This window comes from Tympanuchus pallidicinctus, unplaced genomic scaffold (assembly GCF_026119805.1).
Source record: "Tympanuchus pallidicinctus isolate F22 unplaced genomic scaffold, pur_lepc_1.0 scaffold16, whole genome shotgun sequence".
NCBI lineage: Eukaryota > Metazoa > Chordata > Aves > Galliformes > Phasianidae > Tympanuchus > Tympanuchus pallidicinctus.
Window position 1 is genome coordinate 23,172,919 of NW_026294679.1, and position 15,594 is coordinate 23,188,512.

Genomic DNA, 15,594 nt, shown 5'->3' on the forward strand with positions numbered 1-15,594 from the left:
TCAGGCACCTGAGCACCACATGACCCCACGTGTGAGCACTGTGCTTCCATACATTATGCAGGGTGGCTGAGTAATGAATTCCAGGTAAGCAAGGTCACTCCTAATGTCTGAAAGGAAAATGCTAATCATAGCTGTAAGGAGTGTGAGAGGACTGAGGTTTTTCTTGTATGACAATTTGTCGGTAATTAATATGAAGTCATGTGGAGAAACTCCCTTCTCATGTACATGGTGTGCTGCAGAGAAGTTCATGTTTCCTAAGATGAAACCTTCATCAGAGGAAACATTTCTCGTCATGTAACTGAGTGGCTACTCTTTGCCCTTCATGCATTTGTATGATCTAATTTCTCACTGCAATCACTCAGTATAATGGAAGGGTCTTTCACCATCTCTCCAGCTCTAGTACCCATTTACAAATAAATGCACATAGCAGATAACAGCATGAAATTCCTTCCCTCCTCTCAGCTTATCTTCCAGCTTAGCCAAAACCTTGAAGAAAGAAACTGATTGTGATGGGACTTTCATTCATCATCAGCACCGGGCTGCTTCTGGCTGTGCCAAAGCCTCTCCTACCCACTGTCCTTTTCCCACAAGGCTCAGGGCCCTGAGCAGATCTTCACACAGGTCTGTTCATTACTCTTCTAAAACCATTTCACATCAACAGCTAGCTCTCAGCCTCGTGTTCTCGTGATCCAGGGTGGTCTTTTGGCAGATTTTTTACAGCGCTTTTTTTCTGCTTTTCTTGGAAAATGATTCCCCTGTAACTCCTGAGTTCTTAACATCCCATCTGTACAAGTTTCAATCCATTGATTGTGAAGAGGTAGAACATGACAGGTGGTTTAGTGGCTTTGTTCCATAATCCTTGAGATAATAATTTAGCCTATCTTCCCAAGTAGAACACTACTGAGAAAGAAAGCAAGTTGTTCTGCTTCTCAGAAAGCGCTAAATGTGCTGGAGTGCATTGCTTGGCCTATCAAGACTCCCAAGAACTCCAAGCAAAACAGTTCAGAGTGTGAAATAAGGACCACGCTTTTTATTGCTCATCTTTTGTCTTGCTAATTAAATAACAAGCCTGAACTGTCTTTTATTACAGGTATGCACAAAACCTAACACCCAAATGCTCATTCTGGTTTGTGCTTCTAGTGGCTCCTGCAATTAAAACAACATTAGACAGAGCGTTGGATTTTTTTACGGTCACCAGAGATTGATGGCTAGGTGAACTGAACTATTTTCCAAAATGGACTTGTGGATGAGAGCATAAAAGGCAACTAGAAATGCATGTTGATTGGGCTACTGTTAAACAAACCCACAATAAATCACCTTATGGCAACTGGTACTCGTTGTACAAAAACCAGGAGATGATGTGCAGTAGTTCTTCCCTGTGTGCCAGGAACGCGTGCTTCCTTGAGCAGGGCTGCAGGAAACCATTCCCTGCTCAGCTGCTCCTCCTGTCACTGCCCTGGTGCTGCAGAGAAGCTCTCCTGCCTCACCAGCAGCGTTCAGCCTGGCACAGGCGCTTGCCAATCTTGGAGACAGGTATATCCTTCTTGTCTGTTATAGATACAGCTCATGGATACTTTCTAAAGCTCATATTGTATCTATCATTTTCCTCCATAATCTCCCTTAAAGCCCACGGCACTGAACACAGTGACGCTGGGCACATTTCAGCCTTGAGAAAAGAAGACTGAGAGGGGATCTGATCCAGGTCTATAAGTATCTAAGGTGTGGGGGGCAGAATGGCGAGGCTGGACTCTTTTCAGTGGTGAGTGGAGACAGGACAAGGGGAAATGTCCGGAAACTGCAGCATAGGAAGTTCTGCACAAATGTGTGCAAGAACTTCTTTACAGTGAGGTGACGGAGCACTGGAACAGGCTGCCCAGGGAGGTGGTGGAGTCTCCTTCTCTGGAGATGTTCAAGACCTGCCTGGATGCCTACCTGTGCTACCTGCTGTAGGGAACCTGCTTTGGCAGGGGGGTTGGACTCGATGATCTCTGGAGGTCCCTTCCAACCCCTACAATTCTGTGATTCTGTGATTCTGTGATCTGAGAGCCATGCACATCGCTGTTCACACCCCTTGCTTTATCTATTGCTTAGAATAGGTTGCTCCTTCGTTACATCTGCATTCACTGTAAATATCAGCTAGCATTTCTCATAACCAAGGCAGACGTGGTCTAAACACGCACCCCCCCCACCAGCCCCGGATCACAGCCCGCAGCCGGACGACGGCACAGCGGCTGCGCGCGGACAGCCAATAGCCGCGGCGGCGCCAGCGGCGCTGCCGAGCCGATAAAAGGAGGGGCGGGAACGCCGGCTTCCTACGGCTGTGCTGCCGCTCGCGTGCCGATGTTGGCGTTGAGCGCCGCCCGCCGCCTGGTGCGCCCGCCCGGGGAGCTGCTGGGGCCGGGGCTCGCTTGCATGAGAGCGGCTGGAGCCCGCGGCTGCAGCTCGGACGGAGCGGGCCCGCGCAACCCGCTGGTGTACCTGGACGTGGGCGCCGACAACCAGCCTTTGGGGCGCGTGGTACTGGAGGTAGGCGGGGCAGGGAGCGCGGTGGCGGCCGGCATGGCGGGCCGCAAGGTCACGGGAGGGCGGGAAGGCTGCGGGAGCTCGGATCCGAGCGCGGGGAGGGGGCGAGGGGCGGTTTGCAGTCAGGGTGGGCGGCTGTTCCGGGCTCCGCTTCCACACTGCTGATCGCGGTGCCCGTCCCGTGCCCCTGCTGTCGCTTCTCGTGCGCCTTTTGCGCTGGGTTCTCAGCGTCAGGCTCCGTGTGCTTCCGCCCCGTGTCACTTCTCCCTGTTAAGCAAACCGATGGGTTTGTGCGGCTCGGGCCAGGCTGGAGGCGAGCTCGGCAGCCAGCCCGCATCGCCGTCGGAGCGCGGGGCTCAGCGGCGCACATCAGGCCCGTGCGTGCCGCTGCAGGCTGTGCTGCGTGGCGGAGAAGCGGCGGCGAGCCCGAGGACGTGCTAAGGGCACAGCTGGGCTTGGCCGTGCGGTGAGCGTGGGGTGGCTTTGCCCCCCGTGTTCCTACGTGCTTACAGATTACAGATTAGTGTTGTTCGTAAGGATGTCTCCGAAACGATTTGGTGTTTGGTTGGAGCCCAGCTCCTTGTTCATCCTGGAAAACGTCGATGTGTTAATTGCACACATACGTTTGAGATGGTCAGAGGTAGAAGTACTGCTATGCAAGTTCCTTCTTCATCAGTAAGGTTTAGTAAATGTCTAGATGATATTACATGCCCTGTATGCCATCTTGATCTGATGCTGCTTTTTCTAGGTGGCATATAGTGCTTGTATTTAGGATTAGTAAAAAGAGGTGTAGCAATCACTGAAGTTCCTGACTGTTGTAAGTCAGATTTGTTAAGCAGTTTCTGTTCTTTTTCCTTTCTGTAAGGTTTCACAGATGGCACTGTGCTAGGGAGAGCTCACTGCTCTGGTTATACCAATGGGGCTTTTGTCCCTGGGGTCTGTCATAGTTTCCTCCTGATGTTTGTTTTCAGATATTGTTTAAGTCAGTCATCATTAACTTGCCCAAATTTGCATAGCGGAGGATGGCATTCATTACTGGCCATTACTTGCCCACACTGAGTAAGCATTAGATTTTTGGGTGGTTTGTATTTTCCAATACCTTGTGTTTGGGCAAAAGAGCTTAGCTGAGCCAGCCTGTCACAGAGAGGTTTTTCTGTGTGTATGTAGACAAGTCAGCTAACTTCTATTTTTTTTTTCTTACAGCTGAAAGCAGATGTTGTTCCAAAGACAGCAGGTAAGGCAGCATCTTGTGATTTTCATACTTGAAATGATAGGAAGAAGAATGTTCTGTTGCTTCGTGGAAACCATTTCCATCATCCTTCTCCATTTGTTAAATAGGAAAATGTGCACTGAACTTTATCAGACACTGCTATGAGTGGAGTTATAATCTGCTGCTATTTCAAATAGTTGTAGTGCAATAGTGCAATGACTATTTTATAGTTGTAAAGTAAAACAGTACACTCCATGTTAGGCTGTCAGTGGTGAATAAATCTTTCAAGACAAATTGCTTCCTATTAAAATCAAACCACAAAAAGGAAAGGGTAGGTGTGAGGGATGATTTCCCTTGCATTTTGATTCTCAGCCATTATACAGGGGTTTGTCTTCCTTGCTACTAGTTGACTGTAGAATCACAGAATGGCTCGGGTTGAAAGCAACCTCAAATATCGTCAAATTCCAGCGCCACTGCCACAGGCAGGGTTGTCAACTGCTAGGTCACTTATCCATGTGCACTAAATCAGCATGTCTAGGTTACAAAGTTCATGTGTTTTCCCAGGTGCTTCCTACCTCATCTGCTTATTTCATGGTTCTGAAAACTTTTTTCAGTTTCCAGTGGATTAATCGTTCAAAAAAAAAAAAAAAGTGCCATTTTCACAATTAATGTAGAGGGCAAAGGCATAAGATGCAAGAAATGAAATGTTTGATTCCAGATTGATGGGGCTTAGGACTATACTTAAGATACAGTAGTGTGGGGGGAGGACTATGTTTGTATCCTGCTCTGAGGCAGACTTCAGCTTTGTATCTGTAGCTATACAGCAGAGGATTTTTGAGGATGAAAATGATCATTTCAATGATACTGCCTTTCTGGTTCATGAACTTTGGAACTAGTTAACTGTGTTTGATTCTATGTTATATCATATATGGGAAACATAATGTTTTATGCTTTGGTTTTTCTAGAGAACTTTAGAGCGCTTTGTACTGGTGAAAAAGGATTTGGTTATAAAGGATCCACCTTTCACAGAGTTATTCCTTCATTTATGTGCCAGGTAATGTTTACCAATTGGTTTTACTTTTGCTTCTAGTATTATCTGTATGCAACTGATGTATTTTTAGAACCAGTGATACCAGTAGTAACATTTTAAGTGTCCCTGCTCTCACTTTTGCGTACTGCATTTCTGATCTTGCTGTGGCAGCTGCTTGGCATATGTTTTGTACAAGTAGATGCAAATTCACTTGTGTAGATTCACTTTAAAGGAGAAAAAGCAACTTGGCTTAAGGCTTCATGCTTTTATAGCAGTGTACTTAAGGCGGGGTACACTTGGTGACTGGCACTTGTTTGGGAGAACTGTTTACAGGTAGAATGACAAGCAGTCTTACCTGAAGCCAGGTCAGAGAATAGTTGGCCAATCTTAATGGCTTAATTTGTTCACAGTAAACATTGTGCTTCAGGGTTAAAAATAGGGAGGGAAGGATGGAGCAGAAAGCGTTGGGGTAAATTTGGGGTGGCAACATCTAAAGTAGGTTGTGTTTTGATTTAAAAGACACCTTTCGAAATTCTGAAATAAAGCCTATATTAACTTTTTTTTTTTTTTTTTTTTTAAAAAGCCTTTTTGGAAGCCCTTTTCTTACTGTGTTCTGCTGCCACAGTGCACTGGATTGTATAATTCCTGGTAAAAGCTCCATTTCAACAGTATTGTGTTGTAGAATGGCTTTGAAAACAACTGGAAATCAAATGGGCTTTCTGTATTAATTGATGGCTGTGGTAGTCCCTCATTCTTGTTTGGGGTGGTTTTTTTTGTTTTGTTTTGTTTTTTTGTTGTTTTTTTGTTGTTTTTTTTGTAACAAGCAGTTCTTTGAACAAGAAGTCCTCCTCTTATGACCCATTTATAACTAAGAAGGTGGACAGATCTGCTGTAAAAAAATGTAATATCTTGCCTTTAAAATGTGAATTCAGCTTTTGAAGTGCCGATAAACTGACAAGATTTAGCAGTCTTGCTGGGGTCATAAATAAAACAAAAATCCTACCCTCAGTTGTACCACTGATTTGTGAAGTCAGTATAATCTGGTCTTACTTGTCTACTTTGTTTGTCTGCACAAATGGACCTGAAATGAGGACATAGGTGGCTGATAATACTGTGAGATGGTGACTTAACATCTGGGAAGTACTCGGTAGTCACTACAGAAGTGAAATATTGTCAAGGGCTGCAATTATTTTCAAGAGGATCCAATCCATAGGCCTTCGCACTTCCTGAGATGGGGTGGTGATGTGAGTCAGGCAGTCACTATGCCTAATTAGAGTCAGTCACGTCCAGGTGATGGCTATGACTTGTAATTAAGATGCCTCCTTACAGCACATGATATGCAAAGCATACTTCTGGGATTGCATACAAGGTTGCTGTTGGAAGAGATTGCTCAAGGTGAGAGCACGGAGATGAGTATCACGTGCAATGTTTGTTGCATGACTGCTGTGTGCCAGCACAGTGGTTTCTGGGAGCGGAGCCAGTGAGTTGTGCACAGTGCTCAGGAGCTGCCTTTCGAGCTGGGATTGTTCAGTCTGGAGAAGAGGAGGCTCAGGGGAGACTTCATTGCACTCTACAACCTCCTGAAGGGAGGTTGTGGTGAAGAGGGATTTGGCCTCTTCTCCCAGGCTACGAGCAGGACACGGGGTAACGGCCGCACGTTGTATCAGAGGAGGTTTAGGTTGGACATGAGGAAAAACTTTTTCTCTCAGAGAGTGGCCAGGCACTGGAATGGCTGCCCAGAGAGGTTGTGGAGTCGCTGTCCCTGGCAGTGTTCAAGAGGCATCTGAACAACATGCTGTGTGATGTGGTTTAGTGCTAGTGGTGGCAATGGTGATGAGGAGACGGTTGGAGTAGATGATCTTGTAGGTCATTTCCAACCTTGTGATTCTATGATTCTATGATTTGGGAGTTGCTGTGGTAAGGTTCTGGTTTAGGCTTTTAGTTTTCACGTGTAATTTAAGGGAGGTGGCCACATCCATGCCAGCAAGCACATGCAGCTGAGGAAGCGTGGAGTACCTTGGATATAGCATAGGATAATGATGTAGGTGAGAACCTACAGTGATGGTTTCTGCTGTCCTGAAGGAAAACATATGGTATAGAGGTCTGATTTGTAGCTTGTTTTTGTGAGGAATGGCCTGTTCTATTATATCTTCACAAAAATAAATACGAAAGTTCTGGATTATGACTTCCAGGGATTCTGAATGTTTTTCAGTTATCTGTCAGTTTGCACGTAGCCATCCAGTTCTGTGATACAAAGTCAGCACTGACAGGTGCATGTGTCTGCCTGCTGAGGGGGAGCCCAGGTGGCTGCATGCTGCTGCTTTGCCAGCTCTCAGCCCTTATGTGAGAAAAGCAGTTAATGGTGAACAGTGATGACAGATCTTAGGAGTAAGAATTTTTTTTTAAAGGGGAATGGGGGCAAAATTCTCCTTGTGTGCTTGTGGCTATGCATTTTGGTGTAATGTATTTGCTTGAGGGCCTTTTAATTCTTAGAAGTACTACTGATTTTCTTTCAGTATGTTTGGGAATAAGAATGGTAATGCAGGAAGATTGTTTTAGGAGTTAGGGATGCCAGTTGGAAAATATTAATGATATCTAGAGCAGAAATTTGCTTTTAGTTTATTTCTTCTTCATCAAGTTACATGATTTTAAGTCTGCACATGAACATACTTAAGAAGATTTGATGTTTTTATTACTTCTACATTAGAGCAGGTGAGTATATTTTGACAGCAGTACTTCTGGTGTAAATATAGCACTTGTGTACTAGTAATGTTAAAACCTATTTCTTTTTCAGGGTGGTGACTTTACAAACCATAACGGAACTGGAGGAAAATCAATTTATGGCAGTAGATTTCCAGATGAAAACTTTCTACTGAAGCATGTAGGACCTGGTAAATAAACATTTTTAAAATAAACATCAATCTGGGACTTCTGTCTACTATAATACAAGCACATCTTTTTAAACTTAAATAAAATCCAGAAAAAAGGAAACCTATGCATAAAAATATCTGATTTAAATGTTAAGTATCTTCTTTGGATGGTTACCTCCTTAGTACAAGGAACTACTGCTACAGTTGAACCATAGTAGAAGTTAGCTGATATTAATTACACTTAAGGCTTGCTCAAATATTACTACAGTTCTTGCTGTGGAAGGAAGAGAGGTTGGGCTGGTGGGAATAGCTAAAGACAGGCTGACGTTAGAAATAATTTAGAAATATTTGGAGACCATCACATATGTCTTCTGTCCATTATTAGTCTAAACTTGTAGAGGGGAATGTTTTTTCTATGACAGGCTTCTTATACTGATCTAAAACCTGCTTCTGTTCCAGGTGTTCTCTCAATGGCCAATGCAGGACCCAATACAAACGGATCTCAATTCTTCATCTGCACTGCAAAAACAGACTGGTATGTTTTTAGCCTAGCATATTAACCTAATGAATCGATGCCTGAATCCATAGGTCTTGTAGTTATTTTTGGCTGTGGTTTAATTTATCCATTATGGAAAATAAACAGCTTTGTGTAACTTGAGTGCTCAGTCTGGCCTACCTCACTGTTATCCTTCACATATTGTAGTTGGAAATACAGCAGCCGTTCTTTCTTCTGTGCTGTGGAGTAGACTGAAAGCTTTGAGTAAGAATCTCAGCAAGACAGGGCCTTGGTCTCTTGTAACATGCCTAAAGCCCTCCGCTGAATGGTTTTCTTGTCACTAGAAGTGCAGTTGTTTCTTTCCTGTAATCGGAGTAGATCAGTAGGTGACAGCTATGAAGATCTGCTTACATCCCTTCACTGAGCTGTATGTTGCAGAGTAAACACGCCTTTATTTCTCTTCCAGGCTGGATGGAAAACACGTTGTTTTTGGGCACGTAAAGGAAGGAATGGATGTTGTGAAAAAAATTGAGAGCTTTGGTTCCAAGAATGGAAAGACCTCCAAAAAGATTGTTATTACTGACTGTGGCCAACTGTCATAGCCTTTTGCTCTGCTGTTAAGGACAACTTCAATGCTGTGAAGAATGAATCATAAACATTTCTGATCCCATGAGTAGCAATATGAAGCCATATTTTCTATTTAACTTGGTCCTACTTTTATACTTGTATCAAATAATATGGATTAAAAGTGTAAAATGTGTGTGAATTGAGCTGTTGTGGTAGTCACTGCCGTGCTGACTTGGGAGAGTCCTACTGTGTTCTGAAAGAAGTGGCACAGTAACTGAGAGTCTGCCTGTCCTGCTGTTAACATTATTAATATGTGAGTGCTTCAGGTACCAGAGTTGGTGGTGGGGCTGACAGTTCAGTACTCTGTAACTGAGGAGTAAATAAAAGCTAAATTGTGAAATACCATGTTTCCTTCAGTTCCAGTAACCCTTTTCTGTTCTGTTTCACCATCATTCAGAAAAATGGTACTAACTGGTGTTATGAGGGATAACTGCAGCAGTTATGTCAAGTATTTTCTTTGTGTCTTAAGTTGATCCAGTAGAGCTATTAATGTATGGTTGTTGGTTTTTTAATTAATGTTAGATCTATTTTTGTAGTCTGATCACTGTTTAAAAATGAACTATTTCTTACTTGCTTCAGTGGAGCAGTGTGTATTCTGGGTTGAGTAGCAGCCTGCTTCCAGAGCTTTACCTCTACAATAAGACCACAAATGAGCCAGAATATCATGGGACAGTGAAGTTGCTTGAAGAACAGCTCTTTTCTGAGGCCCAATCATGTAATGAATGCAGCACAGCCCTCAAGAGACGGGCTATTTTTGTACTTGGAGAGCATAAACAAGAGTGTAGTGAGCTTATTAGAATGAGCAGTGGGCTCTACTGCTATTTTTCTGTTATTCTGGTCCTGCGAGGTCAGTCTGCCCCTGATATCTCTTTCTGTTGTGGCTTCTTCTCATCCATCAGCAGAGTCAGAATTGGTCACCATGGAATTGCATGGCCAGTGGGTACAGCAAAATTGTTGTGGTTGATGCATGAGAAGGAAAGAATTTAGCTGATCAGATTCAGTTTCATTTGTAGAAACTGGTGTGTTTTTATGCGGAATCCTTGAGCAGTAACAAATGTTGGAACCTCGCAGTGCTGCTTCTAGAATTGCTGAAGTTGTAAGCTTTCCATGCTTGGGGGGAAAAAGCACTTGGCTGGTTTTATGTGATCATCTTCTGCTGAAGAGAAAAATAAAATGTGATAGCTCTGTTCAACTATGAATTTACTTCCACTGCATTCTGCTACCCGTGTGGGTTTTAAAGTAATTTGCACTGCAATTTTTTCCTATTTGGAGCTGCATTCTTGTGTATACATGGGAGGAGTGCAATCTTACAGAAAAGTGTGACTTATGAGCTTCCCTTCATTAGAGCTGTTTCATCTTTGTATCATTTTTGATCTGTACTGTTTTGGTTTCCTATATAATAACAATTGTTCTCGATTTGTATATTAAAAATAATTTAAATATAGTTCTCCTATAAAAAGGAAAAATACTAAGTTGTTTCTTTCTTAAATAAGACTGTGTACTCTTATTAGAAGTAGAAAAATGTGATGCTGAATTTTGGTATGTATATGTGGGCTTGGTTTAGAAAAGAATCATAGAATCTTTCTGTTTAGAAGGGACCTTTAGAACTGCTTCCTAGTCCAATTCCTCTGCAGTGAACTCTGCACTCTGCAGTGTGGCGTCCTGCCTACAGCTGGATCAGGTGCTTAGAACTCCATCCAGCCTTACCTCGGATGTTTCTAAGCACGGGGCCTCCTACCTCCCCTCTGGACAATTTGTTGCTGTGCCTCACCACTCCTATAAAGAACTATTCAGTATAAATCTCCCCTCTTTTAGTTTGAAGCCATTTTGCCCTCAAGCAGGCGCTAGAGCTTTCCAGGCTGCTTTTTCCTGGGAGCCCTCAGATGTCGCCGGTAGCCTGGGAAGCAGTGGTTTCTCCTTTGCTGCCCCATCTCTGGATTGGTGTGCAGGTGGCAACTGGAGTAGGCTCTGGAGGCCGCTTTTTTACAACAAAGGCCTCTGCCTCGCAGCTTTGTTAGGGACAGAGAAAAGCTTTAAAGATGTGTTTCAACTGTGAGAGGATACGATGCCCGAAGTGACTTTTGGAATCGACTGATGTTAAATCCCCACCGACTGCGTATTTCCCTTGTGTTCTAATGCGCGACAAGGCGGGAGGCGAAGCGCGATGTGACCGCGGGGTGGCGCTGCTGCCCGCCGGCGGGGTCGGGCGGTTCGGAGGCGGGCGCGGAGTGGAGGGGGCGCGGGGAGCAGTGCCCGGAGCCAGGGAGTGCCAACAGACGTGCGCCAAAAGCGAGTTTGTGTTGCGGAGTTTTTTCAAGTAACTCACAAATGTTTTTGTTTAGTCTCGTGTTTTAATTATGTCCCAGACTCTGCTTACATAGGTGGCTTTCATTGGTGCTGGGCTGGGGCTGTGTGTCTGCGTTTGTAACGTTCAACTACTGGGAAGAAGTGGCATCGGAGGTAACAAATACCGTTCCCTGCTGCAATGCATGCACGGCCTGTGACAATGTACCCGCAGTTAGAGCATGGAGGATGTGAATTATTGAAATGTACACAGATCACTCAATGTAGCCTTTTCAGTGACAACGGATGCTATGCTGCAGGCTGAAGGCTTGTGGCTGCACAGACCTTTCCTCCTGGCTCTGAAGCAGTCAGGTCTGGGGGAGTGTGGTGTTGTCCGTTGATAGCTTCTGTCTGCAGTGTCGGCAGTGATGATGGAAAAGAAATACTGCTGATGGTTTTGACCTGAGTTCAGTGCAAGTGTATCAGAGGTCAGTGCTGGCTGAGTTGCTTGTTTTTTGTTAAGAGGTTCAGCAAACAAAAACTTAGAATTAGGTCATCATTGGGACTGATGAAGTTAGAGAATGGAGGAAAGCCCAGCAGCGCAGTGACCCCTCCCTCCAGAAGGCAGCAGCACGCTCAGGTCACCAGTGCTCTGTAGGAGAGCAGTGTAAACGGGCAGGGAACTGGGCTTCAAGCCCGCAGCCATATCCCCAGCTGTGCATCCCCACTGGGTGGACAGCTAGCTCTCCACCTGGTTTGGTAACATGCCCTTTGCTTTACTGGGTATGAGCCCACTGCTGCTGAGCGGCACTTTGAAGCCCAGCTCTGCTGCGGAGCACTGGGACCACGCACTGGGCTCCTGCTGTGCTGCCTGGCACTGGGCACTGTGTCTCTTCTGGCATTCCTTGGCTCCAGCTGAGGGAGGGCAGTGCTGGGTGGATCCAGAGGCTGCAGTGTGGCTCTGGTGATCACTGACTGTAACCACCCAAAAGACAGCTTGGATGAACTATCACTTATTTTTTTACTAGCCAGAACAACAAAGGAAAAAGAGCATGTACCAGAAGGAAAAAAATGACTGTGTCTTTAAAACAGGGTCAGGGAGAAGTTAAAAATGTGCAGATACAGGGCTTTGTGGGGGGGAAGACTGTCACCATTCTCATTTTCACTCACCTCCTACTTACATCTGGGAAGGTGGGCAGAGCAGCTGCTGAAATTACCAGGTGGAAATCACTTTTAGCAGTCGCAAGTACCGGTGCTTTTCCTGCTCACTCTGGCCTCACCCCCAGCACATTCTCATGATGTGGGGCCAAATGCCATCCATCTGTCTGTCCATCCATCCATCTATCTGTCTGTCCATCCTTTCTTCTGCTCCATCCGTCTGAGCCATGCCCGGCAACCAGGAGCTGCTCCCCTGGGATCTGAGGCATGAGGAGGCAGCAGCTGCACGGTTCAGCTCTGCTGCAGCCATAAATTTTGCATTAGCACTAAACAGTGCTCGTTCCAAGTGATGCAGTGCCTTGGATTCTTTTTCTGCCTGCCAAAAGTCAGTGTTTGGTTGGGATTTTATTTTTTTGGAAGAGGCTTTGCTATTAACTTGATGGTTGCCAAGGCCAAACAAAGTGCAAAGTGTCCTTGGAGAAAGCTACGTGATTCTGTGCATTAAAATCCGGGGGATGCCAACACACGAGCTCAGCCTTGCAATGTCACGTGGCTTGCTTGTGCTGCCAGCACCCTATAAAAGCTTTGCTGAATTTTTAAAGAATATTCCCATGCTTAAACTGTAGAGGTTGAAGCTCTGCCTTCTTTGTTCCGCTTGCTGCATGGGACTGCCCAGCCATGGCTGGCCCAGCAGGGCCAAGGGGCAGCACCCAGCTGGGAGCTGTGGCCTGTACTGCACACTCTTGCCATTGCTCCATGCTGACCCTAACCCTTGGTGCATCGAGCTGCTGCATGCAAACCTCCGCGGGCACTGGGGGGGCAGTATCTCCTGACTCCAAGCAGGAAAAAAGCCCAAGCAGCTCTCTGCTGAATGCTTCCATTTGCTTGCAGAGTGATCAGGATTGCACAGAGCTTGAGAGCTTAACACAGCAGGGGGAGAAGAGGAGATGGCTGCAGGACCAGCCTTTCAGTGGTGGCTGCTGCTCTAACACAGTGCCCAAGGGGTCAGGGCAAAACTGCTCGCTTTTCCAGCAACTGTCATCTGGTTTCCCTCACAGCTGCTCTGAGCTGCGCTGCCCTGGATTTGAAAAACAGGGTTTGTGCACACAGACACAGGAACACACAGTGAAGGTAAATAAAATGCTCCTTTTAGATGCAAGGATGACTTCATTTCCGGGGTGAGCTGGAGGATTACTTGTGGTTAGAAACAGAAAGCATAGAAATTATTTTGGAATAGTAGTGGAGATAATTACATCTTCCTCTTCTCCACCTTTCCAGCACTGCTCACTTCATGATGAAATGAAAGGAAATGTTTTTTTTCTTTTCCTCTTCACAGTACTATGAAAAAATTTTCCAGAGCCCGTCCTGATCCAACAGCTTCCAGCAGACTATGGCCCTGCTTGGGGTCCTGCTGCTTGCAGACCCCATGCTGCCCCACACTTTACAGCCAGAATGTCACAAGCATGATGTTCAATGTGTGCAGCCAGCTCTTCTCCATCAGTTGCAGTCCCATTCCTGTAGCACTTCCAGCAGCCCTGCAGCACTATCCAGCTGCAGTTGATGGCTTCATTCCCGTTTATTTGCTGTCCCAGCTCCCACAGGTGATCCTGAAGGTGCTGAGGAGCGGCAGAGTAAGGGAGGGATGTCGTCCCAGCTGTCGCAGCAGCATCCTGTAGCTGGCAGCAGGTTTACCTATTCTTTGCACTTTCTGTTTTCTTTGCTTTCTAAACTGAAAAAGCTCTCAGTGGGACTTTGCAGCTGCAGATGTTATTATCCCAGCCAGGAGAACTCAGTTCCTTTTCTTCTTCTTTTCAGGCATTTGGAGCACCAGCCCGTGCCAGCTTCCTCTGCCCAGAAGCTGTCTCAGTTTCTCAGGAATGAAGCTGAATGGAGTTTTTCAATGGCTTCAGTAGCAGCTTGCAGATAACAGAGGTTTGTTCCATGCTGTTCTTTGCGAGCAGAACTCCTGACAGAGTAGCCTTAACTTTATCAAGGAGTCAAAGAGTTAAAATAATATTGCCCCAGTGTGTCATTGCTGACTAAGGTCCTGGTTTTAACAAGACCCTAAATTGTTCATGTTCTAATGATGTAATTTGTTATCCTGAATTTCCCCTTATTTTGTCATCAGAGTGCCCGTCTCTAAGGTTGTAACTTCAACACAAATTCTTCACTCAAAATCAGCAACAATTGTGTGTCTGGGTGATAAACTGGTAGCAGCTCTGGTCTCACCTGCTTGATGCAGTCCTGTGGTTGCTGCCTTTCCACTGAGCTGGATGCAGAGGCCTGCCCTGCTCTGCACTGGGGTCACTGGCGGGCCACCAAATTCATCCAGGTATGTGGGATATGTTGGAAGAAGGCAGTGGTCCCCAAGGGAAAAAGCAGGAAAAACTTCTGTGATCTTCAGGTTGATACAGATGTTATCTAATGAGTGACATTTTTCTTATATTCCAATCCATGTGATTTATTAGGGCAAGAGTATTTCCTGCTGGGAATACACTTAATTTACGACCAGTTATTTCTTTTCTTGCTTTTTTTTTCTTTTTTCTTTTTTCTTTTTTTTTTTTTGTGTGTGTGTGTGTGTGTGTGTGTGTGGTCTTGTAGCCAGGTTTCTCAGAGCTGGAGGACCAACACCAAGGTGGCTTGGCTTCATTGCCTCCAGAAGACCATCACCAAAAGTGAGCACAGCTGACATGGAAAAATGGAAAATGGAGGGAAAAGGCTGTAGAGCAGAGTGAATAAAAGCAAGAATATGAGCTAAGTCCTTTGCTTTTGGAAACTTTCCAACAACCTCTAATACGCATTAGTGAGATATTAGCATTCTGCCTTGCAGGATGAACTATATGATATTACATCTTAGCCCTGCACATTTTCAAGCTCCTTGCCCTTTATTACAGACACTGGTTTATTAAAACTGGATATGGACCTAGATCAAACTCTGGCAGAAACTGAATGAATGTCTGCCTCCAAAGCCTGCAGCTAGCTACAACTGCTCTCTAATGCTTAAAATAATGCTTAACCCAATGAAACACCCAAGAGCTTCTCATCCCTTCTCTCTTTGCTCTCCCTGAACAACGCTCCATATGCCCGGATGTGTGGGAGCTGACAGCATGCAAAACTCCCTGCCCGCTAATGCTCCTGGTGTGGTGGGCAGTGTCTGAGGAGCCACATTCCATCCTATGAAGCATGATCGATGATGTATCTGAAAGGGTACTGCATCTGACTTGTTTTGAAGTCTGTTCATGTGACCCGTTCTGCTTCCAGGACTAGCTGGCAGTTAATTTCCTCTTGCTTTTTTCCAAAATGTCCTTCCCATGTCCTTTTGTTTTATGGTCTTCACTAAGGAATGTTGTCCTCTGGATCATTTTTATTGGCTTTGCTTTTTAATAATCAGCATTTG

The 15,594-nt window shown here is 45.2% G+C and overlaps 1 protein-coding gene across 2 annotated transcripts; it reads left to right on the plus strand.

Moving 5' to 3' along the window:
• Positions 1 to 2,313: 2,313 nt before the first annotated feature.
• Positions 2,314 to 9,955, plus strand: PPIF (peptidylprolyl isomerase F). Of its 2 annotated transcripts, none has more exons than XM_052678087.1 (6): positions 2,314 to 2,526; positions 3,727 to 3,757; positions 4,699 to 4,787; positions 7,558 to 7,654; positions 8,093 to 8,168; positions 8,596 to 9,955. In XM_052678087.1, the coding sequence occupies exons 1-6, from the start codon at positions 2,341 to 2,343 to the stop codon at positions 8,729 to 8,731; spliced, it is 615 nt and encodes a 204-aa protein (XP_052534047.1). In that variant the 5' UTR covers positions 2,314 to 2,340; the 3' UTR covers positions 8,732 to 9,955. The 2 variants fall into 2 exon arrangements, with proteins under 2 accessions (XP_052534047.1, XP_052534048.1); XM_052678088.1 differs by lacking the exon at positions 2,314 to 2,526 and adding an exon at positions 2,536 to 2,574.
• The last annotated feature ends 5,639 nt before the right edge of the window (positions 9,956 to 15,594 follow it).